At 42.3% G+C, this 23,686-nt stretch overlaps 2 protein-coding genes across 2 annotated transcripts in view; one reads left to right on the forward strand and one right to left on the reverse strand.

The window, feature by feature from the left end:
* ctnna1 (catenin (cadherin-associated protein), alpha 1) overlaps positions 1-23,686 on the reverse strand; it is a 238,033-nt gene that overhangs the window by 113,979 nt on the left and 100,368 nt on the right. The window lies entirely within an intron of this gene.
* LOC134336334 (leucine-rich repeat transmembrane neuronal protein 2-like) lies at positions 1,725-5,342 on the forward strand. The gene is made up of 2 exons (XM_062984657.1): positions 1,725-1,746; positions 3,718-5,342. Exons 1-2 carry the CDS (start codon positions 1,743-1,745, stop codon positions 5,340-5,342), a joined length of 1,629 nt encoding a protein of 542 aa, XP_062840727.1. The 5' UTR covers positions 1,725-1,742.

Consider the following 23,686-nt stretch of genomic DNA (forward strand, 5'->3'; position numbering starts at 1 on the left):
TAGCTGGACTAATAATCAGAAGGACTAATAATCAGAAGGTTGCAGGTTCAAGCCCAGACACAACCAAGTTGCCACTGTTGGGCCCCTGAGCAAGGCTCATCATAATTGTATGCCGCTTTGGATAAGTGACCGTTAAGAATGGGTAAGTTAACTCTTTTATTCACCCAGTCTGGAGCTGAATAGGTAACGAGGGGGAAGCGAGGCAGTGAAGGAGGGATGTGTGTGTGTGGTGGGGGGAAGATAGGGCTCACAGGGCTATCCAGAACAATCTACATACTTTAAAAGTCTGATTCATTTTCATCCAACGGTCTTGATTTGCTTTGGATTTCATTACTGTGGTAGTGCAGGCAAGATGGTGCAAATAAATAAATATAATAAAAAGAAACAAATATTGCTGTATCCAAAGGGGGTAAATGTGTAACCGGCTTCCTAAAGTGCAGTGGTAGCTGGACTAGTAATCAGAAGGTTGCAGGTTCAAGATAAGTCACAACCAAGTTGCCACTGTTGGGCCCCTGAGCAAGGCCCATCATAATTGTACATCACTTTGGATAAGTGACCGTTAAGTGCCACAAATGTAAATGTGTAATCATACCAACTAGAAACAGCTCCTGGTTCGGGCAGGTGTAGCCTAGCTGTAAAGGTACTGGACTAGGAATCGAAATGTCACTGGTTCAAGCCCCACCACTGACAGGTTGCCACTGTTGGCCACTTGAGCAAGGCCCTTAACCCTTAATTGCTTAGACAATATACAAGTCACTTTGGATAAAAGCGTCTGCTAAATGCTGAAAATGTAAACCAAGAGAAAACAGGAGGCAACAAAAACCTGGCAATGGATTTCACAGATCTACACAGATGTGAACGATACACGTAGGTATAAACAGTATAAACAGTATAAAGTGCGTCAGAGATTACCAGCGCTTCATTTAGCTACAAAATCTTCCCTCAACAAGCTCAAGTCTTCAATATTCTGCGTGTGCTGCATCACAGAGGTGGTGCACAAGGTACGACGAATCAAACCCCAGCACCGCATGCATGCGCGAGGAGGAAAGTGAGAGAGGGAGAGAGCGGGGATGTGCGAGAGAGAGAGAGAGAGAAACAGCAGCGATGATCGATGCCAGTCTGCCACCACTCTGTAGCAGTGAGAGGCTGCAACAAAAGCACGGGGTAAAGGCTCGGCCGCCCTCGTCTCCGGTCGCGCCGCGTCCCTCTCTCGTCTCTCGGCAGCCAGGGCGCCAGGAGCCGGCTCAGCCCGGCATCAACAAGTTAGCTGCGGGAGACCCTCGGCCACGAGAGGAAGGAATATTCACGCTTTAATTAAGCCACAGAGCTGACGACACTGCGGAGGAACGGAGAGAGGAAGGAAGGAGGACAAAAAAAAAAAGGAGGGGGGGCAGGTTCTGTCCGTGAGGGTCTCTTCGGATACAAATCAACTTGAAGATTAAGGATTGCCGGATTCCTGGAAGCAACAAGAATGATGGAGCGTTCTCGATTCAGGGGTTGAACGGACGAGGCGACGGAAGGGGACATCAAACCGACAAGAGAGACGAATCCGACTCTGAAAACATGGGATTTTTAAGTGGATTTGGGATGAAAGGGCTCGATGTGGCTTCAGTTCCAGAGACCTCGATTCCTTTCGTGTTCACCCAAAAGGTTTTCCCCGCTGTGGATTTTTCTTCCAACTGGCTGTTCCAGGGCTCTGCGCAAAAAGACAGTTGAATGCCACCGTCCATGTTCACAAAAGAATGGGTAAGTTGGCTCTTTTATTCACCCAGTCTGGAGCAGAATAGGAAACGAGGGGGGGAGCGAGGCAGCAAAGGAGGGGGGTGGGGGCTCACAGGGCTATCCAGAACCATCTACGTACTTTCAAAGTCTGATTCATTTTCATCCAAAGGTCTTGATTTGCTTTGGATTTAATTACTGTGGTAGTGTAGGCGAGATGGTGCAAATAAATAAATAAATAAATAAATAATAAAAAGAACCAAATAAAATATCACAAGGCTGTTCAGAACCATCTACATACATAAAAAGTCTTTGATTCATTTTTATCCAAGTCAAGATCTGTGTTGAATTTAATTACTGTGGTAGTAAAGGCATGGTGCAAATAAATAAATAAATAAATAATAATAATAATAAAAAGGACCAGAATAATTCTCACAGGGCTATTCAGAACCATCTACATACTATCTGATTCATTTCCATCCAACGGTCCTGATCTGTGTTGGATTTAACCACTGTGGTAGTGAAGGCATTACAGTGCAAAAATAAATAAATAAATAAAATAAAAATAAATAAATAAATAATAATAAAAAAGAACCAAATAAAATTCACAGCGCTATTCAAAACCATCTACGTACCATATAATTTTATCTGATTTATTTACATCCAACCAGTTTGATCTGCTTTGGATTTAATTACTGTGGTACTGGATGCAGGACCATGCAAAAAATAAATAAATAAATAATAATAAAGGACCAAATAATTCTCACAGGGTTATCAGAACCATATACATACTTAAATAGTCTTTGATTCATTTTCATCCAACCAGCTTGATCTGCTTTGGATTTAATTACTGTGGTAGTGAAGGCATGAGGGTGCAAAAAAAAGAAATTAATAAAAATAAATAATAATAATAAAAAATGACCAAGTAAAATTCACAGGGCTATTCAGAACCATCTTCATAGTTTATAATTCTATCTGATTCATTTTCATCCAACCAGCTTGATATGCTTTAGATTTAATTACTGTGGTAGTGAAGGCATGAGGGTGCAAAAAAAAAAAAAAAATAATAATAATAATAAAATTTAATTAAATAAAATAAATAATAATAATAAATGACCAAAAATCTACGTACTTAAAAAAAAATCTATCCGATTCATTTCCATCCAACGGTCCTGATCTGTGTTGGATTTAATTACTGTGGTAATAAATACAAAATGGTGCAAAAAAATAAAAATAAATGAATAATAACAATAAAAGACCACAACACATCTCAAAGGGCTGTTCAGAACCATCTACGTACTTTAATTAAATCCAAAACAGATGAAGACGGTGGATGAAAATGAATCTTATCTTTTTAATAAGGTACTAGATGCAAGATGATGCAAAAATATATTAAAATATTAAATTATTAAAATAATCATTAAAAAAGCCCTAAATAATTCTTACAGGGCCATGCAGAGCCATCTATATACTTTATAAGCCTATCTGATTTATTTTCTTCCAACAGTCTTGATCCGTGTTGGATTTAATAACTGTGGTAGGAAATGCAAGATGGTGCAAAAAATAATAAATAAAATAATAATAATAATAATAATAATTAATAAAAAAAAATTAGAGGAAATAATTAGAGGACAATGGTTGCCCAAATAATTTATTTAAAAAAATAATTAAAAAAGAAAAAATGAAAAATTAATAAATAAATCTGAACCTGCAAGAGAGCAGCAAATGTATTTGACATCAAAAACAAGTGACTAATGTGATTTTTTTATTTTTATTTATTTACTTATTTATTTTTATTAATTTTTTGGGCGACTGGGAGGCAATTCAAATCCTGGTCACGTCAATAACTCCTGCACAAATCCATACACATTATTTTGCTGATAAGCATAGTAAGGCAGCCCCTAAGAAGAGCATCATAAAATGTTTCCATGCGCTGCATAGACGAGAGATCAGATTTGCCGCCCCCCGGTTTAAGCTCTTATCTTTAAACCCACACAGGTTTCCATTCAAGGTGGCCATTGGTGGGACAAGCACCAGCGGCGCTTTGTGTGATCAGCATGCTACTGTGCCTGCCCCTGGCGTCGTGCACAGCCTGCCCTCAGAAATGCCGCTGCGAGGACCTGCAGTTTTACTGCGACACGCAGGGGCTCCTGGCGCCCCCGGACAGCGTGGACAAAGGGGCGCTGGGGCTCTCGCTCCGACACAACAGCATCGGCGAGCTGAACCCTGACCAGTTCTTCGGATTTACCCAGCTGACCTGGCTCCACCTGGACCACAACCAAATACTTAACGTGCATGAGGACGCCTTTCAGGGCCTCTACAAGCTCAAGGACTTAAACCTGAGCTCTAACCGTATCACTAAGCTGCCCAACACAACCTTCATCCACCTCATCAACCTCCAAATCCTGGACCTATCCTTCAACCAGATGACCGCACTCGAGCCGGAGCTGTTCCACGGGCTTCGGAAACTCCAGATCCTCCACCTGAGGTCCAACTTCCTGAGGACCACGCCGGTCAGGGCTTTCTGGGACTGTCGGAGCCTGGAGTACTTAGGTTTGAGTAACAACCGGCTTCGGAGCTTGGCTAGGAATGGATTTGCTGGGCTTATAAAGCTACGAGAACTCCATTTGGAGCACAACCACTTGACCAAGATAAACTTGGCTCATTTTCCACGCCTGGTTGCGCTGCAGTTCCTCTATCTGCAGTGGAACAAGATTAACAATCTGTCGTGCACCATGGAGTGGCAGTGGACCACTCTGGAGAAGCTGGACCTTACTGGGAACGAGATACGTACGCTGACTTCTGAGGTGTTCGAAACGCTTCCCAATCTAAAAGTCCTTCTTCTGGATAACAACAAGCTGACCAGCCTTGATTCCCAGACCATGGTTATGTGGAGGTCACTGAATACCATCGGCTTGTCCAGCAACCTTTGGGAATGTACAAAAAAGATTTGCAACTTGGCCAGTTGGCTGAGTAAGTTCAAGGGTCGATGGGAGCAGTCTATCTTGTGTTATAGCCCCGAGTACACCCAGGGGGAGGAAATACTGGACGCCGTTTACGGATTCCAGCTGTGTCAGAACCTCTCGGCGCCGGTCGTTCTGAGCACCACGATGGAAACTACCATGCCGCAGCAGTTCAGCGGCTCCTTTTATGGGAATATGCAGACGTCGACGCAGGACTTCTATGCAGAGGATTTCGGGAGCTTTACCCTCGTGACCACAACGACCACGACCACCACTCAGACCACACACACCACCGTGGCGGCCACCACGGAGGACAGGGAGGGCGTCACGAAGGACTACGCCCTGACGGACAACACGGTCCTCACCGAGAGGGTGATCATAGGTACTATGGCGCTTTTGTTTTCCTTCTTTCTCATCATTTTTGTAGTGTATATCTCACGGAAGTGCTGCCCGCCGACCCTGCGCCGGATCCGCCACTGCTCGGCTATGCAGAACCGGCGGCAGATGAGGACCCAGCCGGGGCAGACGATGGGGGACCTGGCCACGCAGGTGCCGTACAACGAGTACGAGCCGGCGCACGAGGAAGGCGCGCTGGTCATCATCAACGGCTACGGGCAGTGCAAGTGTCAGCAACTGCCTTACAAAGAGTGTGAAGTATAAACGCTTTATTTATTTCCTGTGGATTTTGGGGGTTCGCCGTGTCGCCCGTTTCAAACGATACAGGGTTTTGTTTTTGAACTGTTCGGTTTGTAAAGCATCGATTCTCTGTACTGGCTTTGAAATTCTATGAAATCTATGAAAATCTACAATGGTGGGGGTGGTATTGAGGAAAACAAAGGTACGTCTATGAACATCTGAAAGGCTGGCGTTGAGGAATGAGGTATATCTAGAAATTTGGGTTTATTTTTGTAGAGGTTCGTATCAAGCTGAGGCGATGGAGCTCAGATGGTGGTGCGTGAAATTCATGACGTTATGAGTCAGCACAGAAGAGATGAAAGAGATTCTAAGCCAAATTATCTGGACCAGACTCCAGAAAACTATGATGAAAAATGATGTTCTGATAATTGATGATTTCTTTTTTATTTTTAAACAAAACGAGAAAAATGATGCCATTTTTACTCTGCACGGTAGATTACACAAGATCTTTCTCTCACATTTGTCACCATCAGAAGAGGAAAAGCGTCTGGTTTCAGTGTCTGAGCATTTTCTATTCATGGTTATTCTACTAACGAGGCACGAAAGCACTGTTAAATTACACTGATCAGCCATAACATTAAAACCACCTCCTTGTTTCTACACTCACTGTCCATTTTATCAGCTCCACTTACCATATAGAAGCACTTCCTACAATTACTGACTGTAGTCCATCTGTTTCGCTGCATGCTTTGTTAACCCCCTTTCACCCTGTTCCTCAATGGTCAGGACCCCCACAGAGCAGGTATTATTTAGGTGGTGGATCATTCTCAGCACTGCAGTCACACTGACATGGTGGTGGTGTGTTAGTGTGTTTCACTATCACTGCTGGACTGGGAATAGTCCACCAATCAAAAATATCCAGCCAACAGCGCCTCATGGGCAGCGTCCTGTGACCCACTGATGAAGGTCTAGAAGATGACCGACTTAAACAGCAGCAATAGATGAGCGATCGTCTCTGACTTTACATCTACAAGATGGACCAACTAGGTAGGAGTGTCTAATAGAGTGGACAGTGAGTGGACACAGCTGTGTCTGATCCACTCATATCAGCACAACACACACTACATTTACATTTTATGCATTTAGCAGACACTTATCCAAAGCCACTTACAATTATGACTGAAAACGATTTTGGAGCAATTGAGGGTTAAGAGCCTTGCTCAGGGGCCCAACAGTGGCAACTTGGTGGGGTTTGAACCGGCAACCTTCTGATTACTGGTCACACACCACCACCATGTCATTGTCACTGCAGTGCTGAGAATGATCCACCACCCAAATAATACCTGCTCTGTGGTGGTCCTGGGAGATTCCTGACCATTGAAGAACAACATGGAAGGGGGCTAACAAAGCATGTAGAGAAACATGTACTACAGTCAGTAATTGTAGAACTACAAAGTGCTTCTATATGGTAAGTGGCGCTGATAACATGGACAGTGAGTGTAGAAACAAGGAGGTTTAATGTTATGGCTGAGTGTTTGAGGAGCGAGTCTAGCCCATCATGTTCCTTCCTGACATATCAGTCGTGTTCATTTCTGTCGGACTGAGCCAAGATTTGAATCCCACATCTTTCCATCAGAAATGTGAAATCTCAGCACCGTCCAAGCCGTCGAGAGCGGGGAGAGACTGAACGCTTGAGAGGTTTACTCACCGTCATTATGTATATGCACATTCTTAGAGAAAAGGCGGGAAAAACATGGCTTGAATGTAAATATTCCAAGCCGGTCGATGCCATTCACTGTGACTGTTCACTGCTGCTGTACCGATTGCACCATTGATTACTGTAGAGCCTTTAACACGTCACATGACTTCATCAAGCCTCTAAAAACAAGTTTCCCATAGACAGGTGGAACGAGAGCAGGAGAACCAGGGAGGAACACGCACAAAGGGTCTGTCCGAAAACCTAGTGAGCTGCCTTGCTGCCTACTGCCTACCTAGTGAGCTGCCTCAGTAGAGAGGATTCTAATAAGACATCGACTTATAAGGCAGTTTTTTAGACGCGCTACTTATACAGAGACTACTGGTATTACGTCCCTGCAGAGTTAACCTTGGGCCATTTAAACCAACGGGCTGAGGCAACTCGACCCACTAGCATGCCAGCTAACGACTCCCTCCTTGTACCGGAAACTGTTGAACTGTCCCTGATGAGCCTGAATTTGCAAATAAACGACACTTGTGCACCTTTATACAAATTAAACATCAATCAGAATTCATTAAGGTGGCACAGCGGGATCTTCCGCTAGCACACCAGCGCCGGGATTCTGAACTCCTCGGTTCGAAACTCGGCATTGCCACCGGTCAGCTGGGCACCATCTGGCTAGGGTGGGATGACCGGACTATGTGGGTGGGGTCTTCAAACGCTGTGTAAGGACCCTGATTAGCAGACAGAGACACGCCTGTACAGAGTGCATGGGTGAACAAGGGTCCCACTAAGGGCTGCGCGCAGGTCGGAGGAAGCGTGAGCGGCAATATACCCACTTTGACTGCAATCAGGGATCCCCCAGCCAGCAGCGAAAGACAAATTGACTACGCTAAATCGAGAGAGATAAAATTTGCCGCACTGAATTCTGGGATTGCCTTCAGCGCTGAGGAAGCATCGGACGCTCCCTCGTTATTCAGTCAGATTATCACTCAGAATTAAGGCGCCTCAGTAGGAGCATTTTAATGCATCTAAGATTTCAGACATGCCGCCTTCTCAGGAGTGATCACAGGCTGATGTAAATTGCTTCTGTTGTAGAGAGATCACTAGGTTTTCGGACAGACCCAATGATGCGCAAAGCTCTCTCCAGATAAACAGCAGAATCAAACCTGACAGCTCAAAGATTGAGCCAATTAAGAACAAGCAAAAATTGTCACCCACCCCAGCGCTCCGAGAAGATTTAGACCAGTGGTGCGTTCAGCCGTGGCGCTCGCAGTTACCCCGCCACTCGCCCTCCGATACCGCAAAACGGATTTTCCTTAATAGACAACTCCTGATGCTGCGTTTCCGAAGGTTGGGGGCCCGGGCAGCTTCTTTATCTTAAGATCTTGAGGATATAACTGTCAAGGTCTTGCAGGCAGGCAGAGATAAATGTGAGTCTGACAGGAAGAGAACTGAGGAAAATCTGCAGTCTCTCCGGCAAACCAACACAAATGGCAGGCTGTAGCTAGGGAGAGGAAGGGGGGGGCGAGGCGCATTGGTATGCAGAAGGAATAGGAGGTGCATTAGCATCGGCCTGAAGAACTGGCACAGCAGAGCTTGTAAGATCCAATGGCCAATCCCCAAAAGTGCCAGTACATTATAATAAGGAGGCAGCATATACAGTAGCATCATGATAATGTTTAGAATACAGTACGTGTACCTTCCAAAAGGGCAAAAGTTGGTAGCCAAGGAGTTGGTAAAGCTAGAAACTCCTGGAATAATAGAAAAGGAATAACAGCTATGATCAAGTTAGGGGTAATCACTTATCACTTATCAAAAACAGCCTGATGGGTGGGCACAAACTCATATAGATGAAGAACCAGCCCTGGATTTGTGTCTCTTTTCTGAGAGATCAGTTCAAATGCCCGATTTCCCTAAATTGCTTTAGGAGACCTCCAATTTAGTAACCAAATTTGACAGGTAGGCAAGCAAAGCAAGTTTCCAACCAATACTTAGCATTGCAGCTACAGCTGATTTAAGGTGCAAGAATATGCTGACTTGGTTATGGGTTGGCATACAAGTCCTGCACATCAGGACCTTCCTTGCTTCTTACAAGCACCAGTTGGCAACAATAATCTAAAATGTAAAAATAAAATAAGTCCAGTCTTCACCAAATTACAACCAATTTACGACAATTTATCTCTTAGGCCGCTCAGACGGCGCAGCGGTAAAAACACACGCTGGAACCAAAGCTGGGATCTCGAATACATCGTATCGAATCTCAGCTCTGCCTGTCGGCTGGGCTGTGCAGCCACATGAACAACGACCGGCCTTCTCATAACTAATGGAATTATGACCTCTGCTGGCTGATTGATGGCGCTGCACAGAGACGGGGAAAGAGTGCTGTCAGGGTGTGTCTCTCCGTACACAGTGCTGAGCTGCACTGCACTCGTCAAAGTGTAGGTGACAAAACGTGAACGGCTGCTGCACACGTGTCGGAGGGGGCGTGGGTTAGCTTTGTTCTTCTCAATCAGAGCGGGGATCGGCATTGGTGGAGAGGAAGCATGATGCAATCGGGCAATTGGACGCGATAAAAGGGAGATAAAGGGGAGAAAATACATAAATAAAATAAAAAATGAATGATCTCTTACAGGTGGGTTTGAGATGTTTAAGAAGGTCCAGGGAATCCACAGTAAAAAAAATTTAATCTGGGTCTGGACTGACCTTTGTCTGTAGCCACCACAACCCCCATTAGGAAAAACATTTAGAACTCTAGAAAGGATTCAGGGTGGCAAACCTCTAACAAACGCCTACTAAGCCAAACATTCACACTCCATTGTGTTTCTGATTTCCCTAAACAAGGTGAACTGAACGTTGTGGCCGAACCATCTGAGAATCCAGAACTGCTATGACTACGGATAAGACAAACAGAGGATGGATGTTTTATAAATACAGTAGAAACGAGATCAGGCGAACACAAACATCTCATGGTTTACCAATCACAGCTTCTCAAGGCGCTGTAGTCTACGGTCTTGTGAAACCACCACCATTTGCACTTATACTCTTGTAACTTATGGTTTTGTCTTTACATAATAATGAAGCACTGCTCCTCAAAAACATAAGGAAAAAAAAGAACCTGTTCTGAAACCACGCTTAACTCCTCTTTGTGCAAACAGAATGCTTTCACATCTCGGTTTTCCTTTTGTATTGTAAATGTAAAATTTCATATATGTATAGTGGATAAAAGATGTGGCCAACTGAAAAGAGTTTTTCCTTAAACATATATTTTTCAATAAAATCTTACAAATGGGTTTGAAATGACGAGAACTGGATCTTTCTTCTAATCAGTTACCTTCAGATGATATTTAAATCCTGTTATAGAGGGCATGATCAGGTTTAACTTCTATATGTAAGGAATAAAGCACAGTAGGGGACGTTGTTATGGGAAAATAACAGGGATGTAATGATGCACCACAAGACAGTTAAACATCGATTCACTTTAAACAGCAGAGGGCACTGGCGCTATTCACCTCGCCTGGTTGACGTCACGACAGGGTTGCCATGTTCGAAATTTTCCAGCCAAATTTATTTTATGAGGACACTTTCTTCATTTGTATTATTCATTTATTTATTTAATGTGGGATTTATTTCATTTCAGGTTTTTTTACACAAAAAAAATAAAATAAATAAATAAATAAATAAAGTGCCGCATTATTTGTACCTACTTCAGAAATACAAGGGCATTCATTATTTAGATAAATGAAAGAATCACAAATACAGTATTTAATTTTTTAAAGAGAAATAATAAAAGGAATCATTTGTCTTCAATTTCATTTTGTTTAATAAAAAACTCGGGGGGAAAATCGTATCATGAACCCAGTATCGTGAATCGCATCACATCGTGGGTAGAGTGTATCGTTACATCCCTACAAAATAATCTGTAAGGAGATGGTGTGATTTGTTGTCTTTATTAATCCGGTTAATCTAGATTAATCGAGATCAGACCTGGGCATCGTACGGCCCGAGACATCCCTAACCGGCCCGCATGAGGTTCGAGGCAATTAAAAATTAGATGTAAATAAATGTACATCGAACATGAATTACAACAGGATTGTTTTTGATGGGAGCGCTGTGTCTTTACATTTCCGTAAGTTTCGATTTACGTGTGCGCGAGTGTATCAGCTTCACTGTGATGCGAACAGAACTGAGTGTGACTGACGATGGAGTTTTTAACAAGACATGAACTTCTGAAGTATTTATTCACTGAAGTCAGGTGTAACGCTGTTTAACGATCACAATTTAGGCTTTAAATCACGGTACTACACAGAGAAATACAGCAACATGAACGATGTGGAGCGTCACACCTGAAGCTTCACTAACTAAACTACAAAAGCAACAAGGACTTTTTATAAAGTTTAACACATCCAGAACTGAAGCAGTCAGGACCAGCTCTGTGATTTTAAAAAGAATATCCAACAATAACAAAGGACTGAAAAACAAATGTGGTAATTAGACTCGAAACAAAATAGTTTAAAAACATGCACGTGTTCACATTTGTTTGGTTTTTTTTGCATTTGTTTGTTTAAAAAGTAAAATGTTGAGGTTTTTCTCTGCATACTTCTAATTTTCTGATTGTAACATCTAAACATTAACAGCTTATTTAGAACTGCACAATTTACTGCTTCTCATACAGAGTGGGCAGTTGTAGCCTAGTGCTTAAGGTACTGGACTAGTAAATACAAGGTCGCTGGTTCAAGCCCCACCACTGCCAGGTTGCTGCTTTTGGGCCCTTGAGCAAGGCCCTTAACCCTCAATTGCTCAGACTGTATAGTGTAACTGTAATGTAAGTCGCTTTGGATAAAGACGTCAACATTAAATGCTGAAAATGTAATGTAAATGTAAATAAAGAGATCAAATTAATATTGAGCAGAATTAAGTTCACCTTATTGGTCCGGCCCTCCACAACAGTCCCCAGTTTCTTATGTGGCCCCTTGGAAAATTTAATCTAGATCTAATCTAATCTGATCTAGATTATTAATCCAGTGGTGATGAAAGTTTTCTATTACATTTTACTTGATGGCATGGGCTCCTAATTCCTCTAAAGTGGTAATGATTGATAGCAGTTGATAACGTCCCTGAGTGAGGGCACAATATAAAAAAAATAAAATAAACGTGTAACTGGTGTCTCCTGCAGGGTCAGAAAGAAAAACCCAGCGATCATCTCATGCTGAGGAGAAATGTGTTGGGTTGAAATGACGAGCACTGGATCTTTCTTCTAATCAGTTACCTTCAGATAATATGTAAGTCCTGATATGGAGGACAGTGGGGAACACTGTTATGGGAAAATAATCAATGATGAGATGGTGTTTTATCTGTTGTCAATGTTGTCTGAGGTCATTAAGATTATTAATCCGGTGGTGATGAAAGTTCTCTATTACATTTTACTTGATGGCATGGCCTCCTAATTCCTCAAAAGTGGTAATGATTGATAGCAGCTGATAACGTCCCCGAGTAAGGGCACAATCAAAAAAAAAAAAAAAATGAACGTGTAACCAGTGTCTCCTGCAGGGTCAGAAAGAAAAACCCAGCGGTCACCTCATGCTGAGGAGAAATGTGTTGGGTTGGCCAGAAACCAGTACCACAAACAGAATGACCTGTAATAAACTGGAACTGACCATCAAGCAAGCTTTCTGAAGGTAGTGTTAAGTTATTAACCAGGAGGCACAGTGGTAAAAACACACGCTGAACACCAGAGCTAGGATCTCGAATACATCGTATCGAGTCTCAGCTCTGCCTGCCGGCTGGGCTGAGCGGTCACATGAACAACGATTGGCCTGTTGTTCAGATAGGGGTGGGGTATTAAGCCGGATAAGGTCTTTCTCATAACTAATGCAATCACGACCTCTGCTGGCTGATTGATGGCGCCTGCACAGAGACGGGGAAGAGAGTGCTCTCAGGGTGTGTCTCGCCGTACACAGTGCTGATCCGCATCGCACCCGTCAAAGTGTAGGTGACAAAATGCATACGGCTGCTGCACACGTGTCGGAGGGGCCGTGGGTTATCTAGAAAAACCCAGCGATCACCTCATGCTGAGGAGAAATGGGTTGGGTTGGTCAGTAACCAGTGGCACAAACAGAATGATCTGTAACAGACTGGAACGAGTGACACCTGTAGACAGACAAGCAAGCTTTCTGAAGGCACTGTTTTTGTGGGGTTAAGCTTGTCGCCTGTTCATAAAAGAGTGGATTTTAGTAGGTTCTTGGATTATGTCTGAGCCTCAGCATAAGCTCACACTTAAGACAACTATTCCAGATTCTTTCATTAAGGGTTCAGTTAAACCAGCCCTATTAAAATAAATTAGGATGACCTTTTACTATTCCACAAGGGAAAATTTGCGCTGTAAGTGCGGCAAGAGGGGAAACAATATACAGACAATTAGCACACAGAAGTATCAACACCTACATATCTAGGGCCCTGCTAGTTTTTTAAGAATCGGTTGGAAGTTTCCCCAAACTCAGTTACCCGAGTTTTGTTTCTAGCTGCTTTACACTTCAACATCTTGGACATTTTGACTAAAGACGGTTACTTTAGTAATCGGTTACATTCACATTTTCGGCATTTAGCAGACGCCTTTATCCAAAGCCACTTACAGTAGTGTGACCGTATACAGTTTGAGCAATTGAGGGTTGCTCAAGGGCCAAACAGCAGCAGCCTGGCAGTGGTGGGGCTTGAACCAGCGACCAGTCTTCACCAAATTACAATACCTTCTGATTATTAGTCCAGTACCTTAACCACTAGGCTACAACTGCCCTGCGGTTAGAGTTTGCTGAGTTTATAAAGAAAGAAATACATATACATATAACTCTACATAGACAAACTATCAGGAGCAGAATGCTTTACTGGCTTGTTCTTTTGAGGGGCAGCACAGAGATGATCACGTGTGTAGAGAAGCGACAGTTTTACATTGATTATGGAATCACCATCAGGGATTTGTTTGTTTGTGTTTATTGCCATATCAGCAACGTATTGGCTATTTTATGACAAGAACAGGTATTTGAACTGTAAAATATTACATGTTCATATAATTTGATTTAAATTTAGACCGCCTAAAAAATTAACAATTTGAACTGGAGGAATCCTCTTAAACGGTACTTTTATAATCTCGACGCTGTAAAAAATGTCTCTGATAGTAGAAACCGTAACGCATTTGAATACAATATGTTTAATTGTTAGGGGGTTAGCACAGAATTGACAAACTGGTGCCAGCTCGCCAACCAGGAGGTGTCGATGGGTGAGGGCCACCATCAGGGACAAAATGCACTAAATACGTAAACACACACATCAAACATTGTCAGCACACTACAACACAGAAAAGTCTCTTCCACCAACGTAATTGTCGTGTAATAGCTAGGGCGCCTTATATTGCATACGCTATGCGAATGAAAAATGTTAAAATGTTAAATCGCTAAACACAAACCTAAACTTTAACAGCAAATTGCATATAACATGGTAAAAGGCTCGTTTCACGGTCTGTAACAATTTTCATGGCCGTGATTTATGTAGGGCATTACTTATAAGGCATAGAAAAATGTTTAAAAAAATTACCATAGTTCATAAAAATTGTACAAACACATAATTACTAGGGATGTAACGAGTCGCCACAATATAGTTAATAACCGATTTAAAAATTCCACGATTCAAATCGATTTGACATGTAAAATGAATCGATATTCACTTTAAACAGCAGAAGGCGCTGGCACTATACACCTCGCCTGGTTGACGTCACTGGCGCTATACGCCTGGTTGCCAAATTCGGGTTTTTTCTGCCAAATTGGGCTTAATTCAAAATTGTTTTGCATAGTTTGTACAAGGGCATTCATTATTTAGATGAATAAAAGAATCACAAATACAGCATTTTATTGTCTTTTTTAAGAGAAATAATAAAAGGCAAGTTTGTCATAATTTGTCTTCAAATGCAGTTAAAAAATAAATAAATAAATAAATAAAATAGGGGAAAAAATCGTATCGTGAACCCAGTATCATAAATCGCATCTTATCGTAGGTAGAGTGTATCGTCACATCCCTAATAACTACTGATGTTACCAGCATATAATGCACGTGTGATAGAATGAGGTAGAAATGTGCAGGTTATATTGTGTAACAGTTAAGAGAGCACAGATATGAATCCAGATTGTTTATTGTGATGGAGAGCGTCTGGTGCTCTGCGTGGAGCGGCGCTGATTGTAAAACCAGACAGCAGCGGGGAGTAAAAAGAGCTGTGGCATCCCTGCTTATATAATCTGTGTGTGTGTGTGTGTGTGTGTTGGTTACAAACCCACAACACAATTGATCCTCGATTCAGCTCGTACGTCAGCAGCTTGCCAATAATGACAAACGCACCTTTGTGAAGGACCGTTTCAAAGAATAACGAGCCCATATTTAGACTGGAATAGCAGCTATGTTACAGCTTCTCAATGCCCTACAACCCTCTGATTCTTCCTAGTGTTATATAACGAATGAAATCGAAAATGAAAATAAGCAATGCTACTTTTAGTGTGAGGCATGTTTTCATAGCATTTAGGTACAATAGAGCAGCCGGATAATCCCTGGGAATTAGAGATCAACACATCTTAACCCTTTAAAGGTCTCACCAAGAAAATAATGGTAAAGGTTTATTTTCTTTGCATTTCTTGGTTTCTTGGGACTTGTTTGTTTATTAGGATTTTAATGTCATGTTTTACACTTACATTCATGACAGGAACGGTCGTTACTCATTACACAAGGTTTATCAGTTCACAAGGTCATATCGAACACAGTCATGGACAATTTTGTATCTCCAATTTACCTCACTTGCACGTCTTTGTACTGTAGGAGGAAACTAGAGCACCCCGGAGGAAACCCACACAGACACGGGGAGAACATGCAAACTCCACACAGAAAGGACCCGGACTGCCCCGTCTGGGGATCGAACCCAGGACCTTCCTGCTGTGAGGCGACAGTGCTACCCACTGAGCCACCGTGCCGCCCCCTTCTTGGGACTAAACCAACAAGAAACAATTCATATTGTTTTACTAGTGTACAAAGTATTTTTAACGAGCCTCTACCAAAGAGTTGATGCAACTTCTATGGATGATTTTTCAGCTTCTGGATTCTAGTTGGCATGTATGTTAGAAAGGCTGTTTGTTAACACGTCAACCACGGAGTAGATACGGCCCATATTTAAATACAGCTTATTTTTACCCAGTATTTAGACTCGAAGTAATCTCAACCAAACTGTTGAGTAGACCATTAAAGGGTTAGGGTCTTCAAAATGGACATTAGGACCTATACTTAGCATTGTAGCTACAGCTGATTTTAGGTGCAAGAATATGCTGGCTTGTTTCTAGGTTCGTATTTAAGACCTTCATTGCATCTTACAAGCACCAGACAGTAACCATAATCTAAATTTTTTAAATAAGTCTAGCGGGATTTTCCGCTAGCACACCAGCGCTGAGATTCTGAACTCCTCGGTTCAAAACTCGGCATTGCCACCGGTTTCTGGGCGCCATCTAGCGGGCATAATTGGCAGTGCCTGCAGCAGACACGGTTCTGCTAGGGCGGGATGACCGGACTATGTGAATGGGGTCTTCAAATGCTTTGTGGCACACAGAGAGGCGCCTGTGCAGAGGTGAAAAAGGGTCTAAAAAAAGGGCTGCACGCGGGTCAGATGAGGCGGAAGACAAATTGACTACAATACATTGAAGACAAAATGCATAAATAATATATAGAAAAAAATGAAACCTGAGCTTTTGGAGTCTTGAGAGGGGGTGACTGACGTGATTTAAGCATTTTATCAAGAAAATAACCAGTGCCATGATACATCAAACTGACGCTCCTATTAAGGAGAGAGAAATTTAAAAAGAAAGAAAGGAGTTCGGGTGTGAATTCACCCAGTTAACACTGAATGATGAGGGCCTTTTTGTTTCACATCTAGCTCTTGCCTACAGTCCACCGAGTAGGAAATAATACAAAATCGAGGACTTTTTTTGCCCTTTGAGATTACGGCCTGCATGAACGAGCGCCTCCTCGAGACATCCTCGGCTCGTCCGAGGCGTACGTGCCGCTCGGATCGCTGAACCACGAGCTCTGCTAAACACTGTGATTGACACGAGTTGGAAAGGATTATCTACATGACTGGATTGTGGCTGACACACAAACCGAAGAGAATAAAAAGCCACCACTGTCTCGCTGAGGGGCAACATGTGATCGCTTTCACACCGGATCTGCTTTCGCGGGACGGTTTTGAAATGAAGAATGCAGATTTCAGAATCAGTCAAGAGCTGATATAAAGGAACTTTTGAACCAAAATTGGGCCTTCAGGTAGTAGTATTGGTAGGCAACATGACTAGAAACCTTCATGGTATCGTCCTTATAGGATCATTTATAGCAGCTCTAATGATCTGCAGTGATTTACAGCTTGGCATTACAGACTGAGGACATTATGGGTGTGTTTGAAAACCTAGTGAGCTGCCTTGCTGTCTTACTGCCTACATAAGATAAGATATACTTTATTTATCATATATATACATATACAGTTGTACAGTACAATGGAATTCTTTCTTCACATATCCCAGCTTGTTTGGAAGCTGGGGTCAGAGCGCAGGGTCAGCCATCGTACGGCGCCCCTGGAGCAGATAGGGTTAAGGGCCTTGCTCAAGGACCCAACAGTGGCTGCATAGCAGAGCCTGGATTTGAACCGCCAATCTTCCGGTTGACAGCCCAAAGCTCTACACACTAGGCTACCACTGTGCCCTAAATAGGATTCTAATGAGTCATTCGACAGCGATTCCAACAGTTTTCACTTACTAAGCCAACACAGTTAGCCTCATGCCATTCAAACTAATGGGATGCAGTGGCACAACCCACTATCATGCCAGCTGACGCCCCCCTCAGTGTACCGAAAACGGTTAATTTCACTGACGAGCCCAAATTTGCAAATAAATGACACTTGTGCACCTTTATATAAATAAAAAAATCAATAATTTATTTACATTTGAAAATAACTTCGCATTCGTCCGCCTTGTTTGTAATTTTCTGTGAGAAAAGTTGTGCCGCACTGAATGCTGGGATTGCCTTCAGCGCTAAGGAAGCATCGGACGCTCCCTCGTTATTCAGGAAAAATAGCGTTCAGATTTAAGGCGCCTTAATAGGCAGCATTTTAAGGCATCTAAGAATTGGAACAGTCTCTTTCTGTCTATGCTGTCTATGTAGAGAGATCACTAGGTTTTTGAACACACACATTGTGTCCAATTCCATTTACTTAAAATCAGGTAAATCAACGCTGCCATGTGCTCTTAAATCTTAGGTTATTTTTTTCTCTGGATTTACCATTAGCAGCGTTTTCAATCCAGTTTGTTAGATCCAGTCGTTAGTGTTTTTTAGAAGCCAGTGTTTCTATATAATCTGTCGTAACCGTTCGAGTAGGTGGTTACATAATGAGCAATGGATTACCAGACCATTAACCTACCCCTGTCTGTGCTTGTACGTCAAGAAAATGAACCCAGGTACCCAGGACTAAGATCAGGAATCCAGGAATAAAATCAGCCTTGAATACATATTGGTACCAGTAATGACTCACACAATACTGGACCAGATACAAAAAGATCATTGGTGCAGCTCTCGTTATTATTATTAGCGTACTCGATGTGTCTTCCGCTGCTGGGGGATCCCTGATTGCAGTCGAGGTGGGTACGCAGCCCTTAGCGGAACCCTTTTTCACCTTTACACTCTGCACAGATTACTCTCCATCTGCTAATCAGGGTCCTTACACAGCGTTTGAAGACCCATCCACATAGTCCGGTTATCCCGCCCTAGCAGAACCGTGATGCTGCAGGCACTGCTAAATTATGCCCGCTAGATGGCGGCCAGCCGACTGGTGGCAACCCTGAGTTTCGAATCAAGGAGTTCAGAATCTCAGCGCTGGTGTGCTAGCGGAATACACCGCTGCGCCACCTGGGTGCCCCTATTTTTTCCATTTATTTTTAAGCTATCCTTAGGCACAGTACTTGTACTCTACTCTGGACATAACCCAACATGATGGAAACCAACACGTCTAAGTAACCACAATGTATATGATCACAAAACAATGATTCCCAAGGGACCAGCTGTGTCTGGCTTTTTGTCCAGTCATGCTTGGCTATTACGTTGGATAATAGGGAGGCGGTGATGATACTGCAATTCTCACTGGATGAACATTTACATTTTCGACATTTAGCAGACGCTTTTATCCAAAGCGACTTACAGTACTGCGACAGTACATTGTCTAAGCAATTGAGGGTTAAGGGCCTTGCTCAAGGGCCCAACAGTGGCAACCTAGCAGTGGTGGGGCTTGACTCAGTGACCTTTTGATTAGTATTTTAGGAAAGCTGTAGGCTAGTGGTGCAGCAATCAGAAGTTTGCCGGTTCAAGCCCCACCAGGTTGCCACTGTTGGGGCCATGCTCATCCCTCAATTGCTTAGATTGTATACCGTCACAGTACTGTAAGTCGATGTGGACAAAAGCATCTACTAATGCCAAAAATGTAAACGCTTATGTGATGAGGGAGGATTTGCAAGTGTTTAGGATGATGAACGCTCGGTACCGACCCACACAATACTGGACCACCCAGTGGAAAAACCACCTCCATGATTGGTAGGGACTTGGACCGATTATAAAACCCGGCACGGCTGCGAGGGTTCACTAATCTCTTCCTAACAATGTGAGATGTGTGTAGGAGAATCACAGCGAGAAGAAAAGTCAGTGAGGGAAGAAACTGAGAGCCAGGAAGTGAAGCAGAACGGAGTATGATTTCTGGAGGACACCAAGCGAGAGGGCGAGAAAAGGATTCGTGATTGCAGAGGCTCCAGGAGTCACTGGCTATTTTTTTTTTCCCCTACCTTTCTTCCATGCCTATTCAACCTACGAAAAAAGGAAGCTATTAACTCCAAAGGTCACTTTTTAATTGGCCGTGGCTTTTGCTTGTCAGACGTTTGTGGGGGAAAAAAAAAAAAAAAAAAAAAGCCCAGACTACATAGATTCCTCTGGATTAAAACGCTGTCAAAAGAGCAGCAGGGCACAAGATGTTTGTTCTTTTTGTGACTTTTCATACAGTGTATAAAAGTTTATTCAAACAAGCGAGAGCTACACAATGCTGCTTAAAACTGGTCAATGCTAGGGATGTAACAATACACTCTACCTGCGATACGATTCACGATCTGTATCCATTGATGGAGTTTTTAAACACCTCACTGACACAGCTGGACTGAGAAAAGTCCAACAACCAAAAATATCCAGCCAACAGCGCCCCGTGGGTAGCATCCTGTGACCACTGATGAAGGTCTAGATGACCAACTCAAACAGCAGCAACAGATGAATGATCGTACATCTACAAGGTGGACCAACTAGGTAGGAGTGTCTAGGTAGGAGTCCGGACAGTGAGTGGACACGTCTGATCCACTCATACCAGCACAACACACACTAACACACCACCACCATGTCAGTGTCACTGCAGTGCTGGGAATGATCCACCACCCAAAAAAAGGCTCATTTTATGTTCTGTGACTCGATTTTCACGACCGTGAATTAGGTAAAGCCTTAATCATAACTGACAGGCTGAGTTCACCGGTCAGTCCTGTGAAAACACTAATTACATTCACTGACACCTCTCTATTGTGAGGTGTAGGCACACCAAACAGCACCTGAGTAATTACCAGATTACTGAACCTAATTAATGCCATAATGTGAATGTTTTATAAGCACAGATTCACCATTAAAAAAAAAAAAGTGTTTAAATATGGACATGCTGTTAGGGATCCAACAGTGTCGTAACACTTCAGAGTTAGAGTTTTATTTATGATGGATTAAAAGGATTATTGTTAAACAAACTGGATTATAGTTAAATCTGCATACGTTAGGATGTACTCGATTCCCCTGGCTGGTGTGACTCGCTCAGTGACTGTTTTTTATGAATTTCTGGGGTTTTGATCGACTATGCTCACAGCAAATCCCACTAATTCTGTCAGCTATCAGACTCTAAAGCATGCCAGGAGCTCTGCACTCCAGTGCTACCCATAGAAGGAAACACTGACTGTTCGTGTGTGCCAAATAAAGGAATTTCTCCCTGGAGTCCGTGTGATTGAGGCCATCCAGGCAGATCCAGCTCTGCTCGTTCCCCCGGGGATGCAGCATCAGGTTTAGGCATTAAGTGCTGCTCTATAGACTAACGCAGTACTACATTCTATGCCCACTAACAACCTGGATTCTTAGTCAGCCAACCGCCAAATAATAATAATAAAATACTATTTTTCCTCTAAGTCATGGGTCAGAGAAAGCTGGACCAATGACATCATTGACGTCTTTGGGTCTGATCCTTGGGGAGTCAAACGTTTTCTGCTCGGAGCTCTGTTACAGTGGCATTTTTGTTTACTTGTTCAAACACTGTATACGATTACAATCATATAATTTTAGCTTATTTTGTGTTGCACCTAGGTATACATTTGTTTATATGTTTTTAATAATGTATTTTTATCTTATTTTTATTTTATTATTGCTGCTGATCTTACTGAGACTTACCAAACAAGGTTTCACTGTATAACTACAATGACAAAGTCATACAAACAGATCATTGGTGCAGCTTTTTTTGTTTTTTCTTTTCTCTCTCTCACGCTAAAGGAAAAGGAAAATTTGCCAGATCAGGAAAAAATCCCCCATACCATTCTTATGTTCAAGTTACAGTACTTGTACTCTAAGACCTACGCAGGTCACTATACATAAAAATGGGTTGCAGAGAAAAAAAAAATTTTTTTAATGAACTTGTACGTGCACACCCCCTTGTGGAGGCTTTATGTTACATCTTGTAAACCAGTGGTCCCCAACCACTGGGCCACGGACTGGTACCGGTCCACACAAAGAATAAATAATTAGAGATCACTACAAGAGCAATTAAATTTCCTAAACTCTTCGGGTGTTGTTGTCTCCAATCACCACTAGGTGAGGGCAGCATCTTGTTGCATTAAACAAAGCTCACACAGAATTCACACTGATTTTTCATTCTATGGTTATTCTATTTTAAATCCTCCCACCCCTGTCGGTCCGTAAATTATATCATATATGAAACCGGTCTGTGCTTCAAAAAAAAAAGGTTGGGGACCACTGTTGTAAACCACAGTCTTGACTAAAGAACCATTGTTTTTAGAAGCATGTGCAAAATCATGAACATTACAGTTCATTATGTATAATTACAATATCTGTACTTTATTTGCACTTGTAATTAAGCACAGACAAAACTAAGTACAGTAGACCCCCCTTGAGTTACGAACGGTTTACCATACGAACATTTCGGGTTACGAACGATCTTTTTCAACTGAACGTACGAACAAATTTCGGATTACAAACAGAAATTCACAAAACACCTCTCTCTCTCTCTCTCTCTCTCATAGAGAAAACATTCGGACAGCGGACGGTGTTGTCTTTATATTTTGTAAAATCCTATATTAAAATGTCCCCAAATTATGTGCAGAGAAAGTGCAGTGTTGAGAAAATGAAAAAAAAAAAATCACTGTTTGTTGATGTATAATTACTCCTGCCAGTAGCTGTCACTGTGTATCAGACAGAGGGGACAGAGTGAGAGAGAAGAAGGAAGTCACTCAGTAAAGTATTCTTTCTTTCGTACAATTACACCTACAAAATACAACACTATTGAAATAAACAAGGAAATAATAGAGAAATATGAGAGTTATTGTGGTTTCTGGTAGATACATTTTATAAAAAGAAGAAAATGTATTATGGTGTATGGTACAGCACACGTACTGTACTGAAATGTGATGTGTTTTTATGTACAGTACTACTGTGTATTGTTGCTTATTATTGTTTATTACAGGAATGTCTTCTAAGATTTAAGGGAAAATATACTTGTATTTATAAGAAAAAAGATCATTTAAGACATTAGAGAGGTTAGGTAAGAGGGGGGTTTGGGAGGTCTGGCATGGATTCATTCTGTTTACATTATTTCTTATGGGAAAAATAGGTTTAACTAATGAACATTTTGACTTAAGAACAGCCCTTCAGAACCAATTAAATTCGTAAGTCAAGGGTCTACTGTACAGCACATCTTTGTGCAAAATAAGCAGCGCCAATAATACAAACATTTATCGCTACAAGCACAGCACTTACATTTTTGGCATTTAGCAGATGCTTTTATCCAAAGCGACATACAGTCCAAGCAATTAAGGGTTAAGGGCCTTGCTTATGGGCCCAACAGTGGCAACCTGGCAGTTGTGGGGTTTTGAACCAGCAACCTTCTGCTTACTAGTCCAGTGCCTTAACCACTAGGTCCTGCAAGCACTTGGCTGATAAGCACTTGCGATCATCCTTGCTGATTTTGTCTCTGTATGTTTTCCTCTCATTACGCTTCTGATTTTCCAGCATTCACTGCTACAAAAGAGTAAGAAAAGGGTAAAAAAGTTTTTGAATTCATGACCTTGTCTGTGTAAACACGCCAAACTTTATTTACACGTATAAAGAAGAAACGGAGCAGAGAAAGATCCAGGGACCTACGTTACACCAGCAGGGTTTGTTCATTACACTACGCATCACAGAACTTGAATATTAATTGCCTTGTTGTTTACAAGATAGAAATTAGTCTCGGTTCCTTTCAGCAGCGTTTCCTCCGAGA

This window comes from Trichomycterus rosablanca, chromosome 1, assembly GCF_030014385.1.
Source record: "Trichomycterus rosablanca isolate fTriRos1 chromosome 1, fTriRos1.hap1, whole genome shotgun sequence".
Taxonomy (NCBI): Eukaryota; Metazoa; Chordata; class Actinopteri; order Siluriformes; family Trichomycteridae; genus Trichomycterus; species Trichomycterus rosablanca.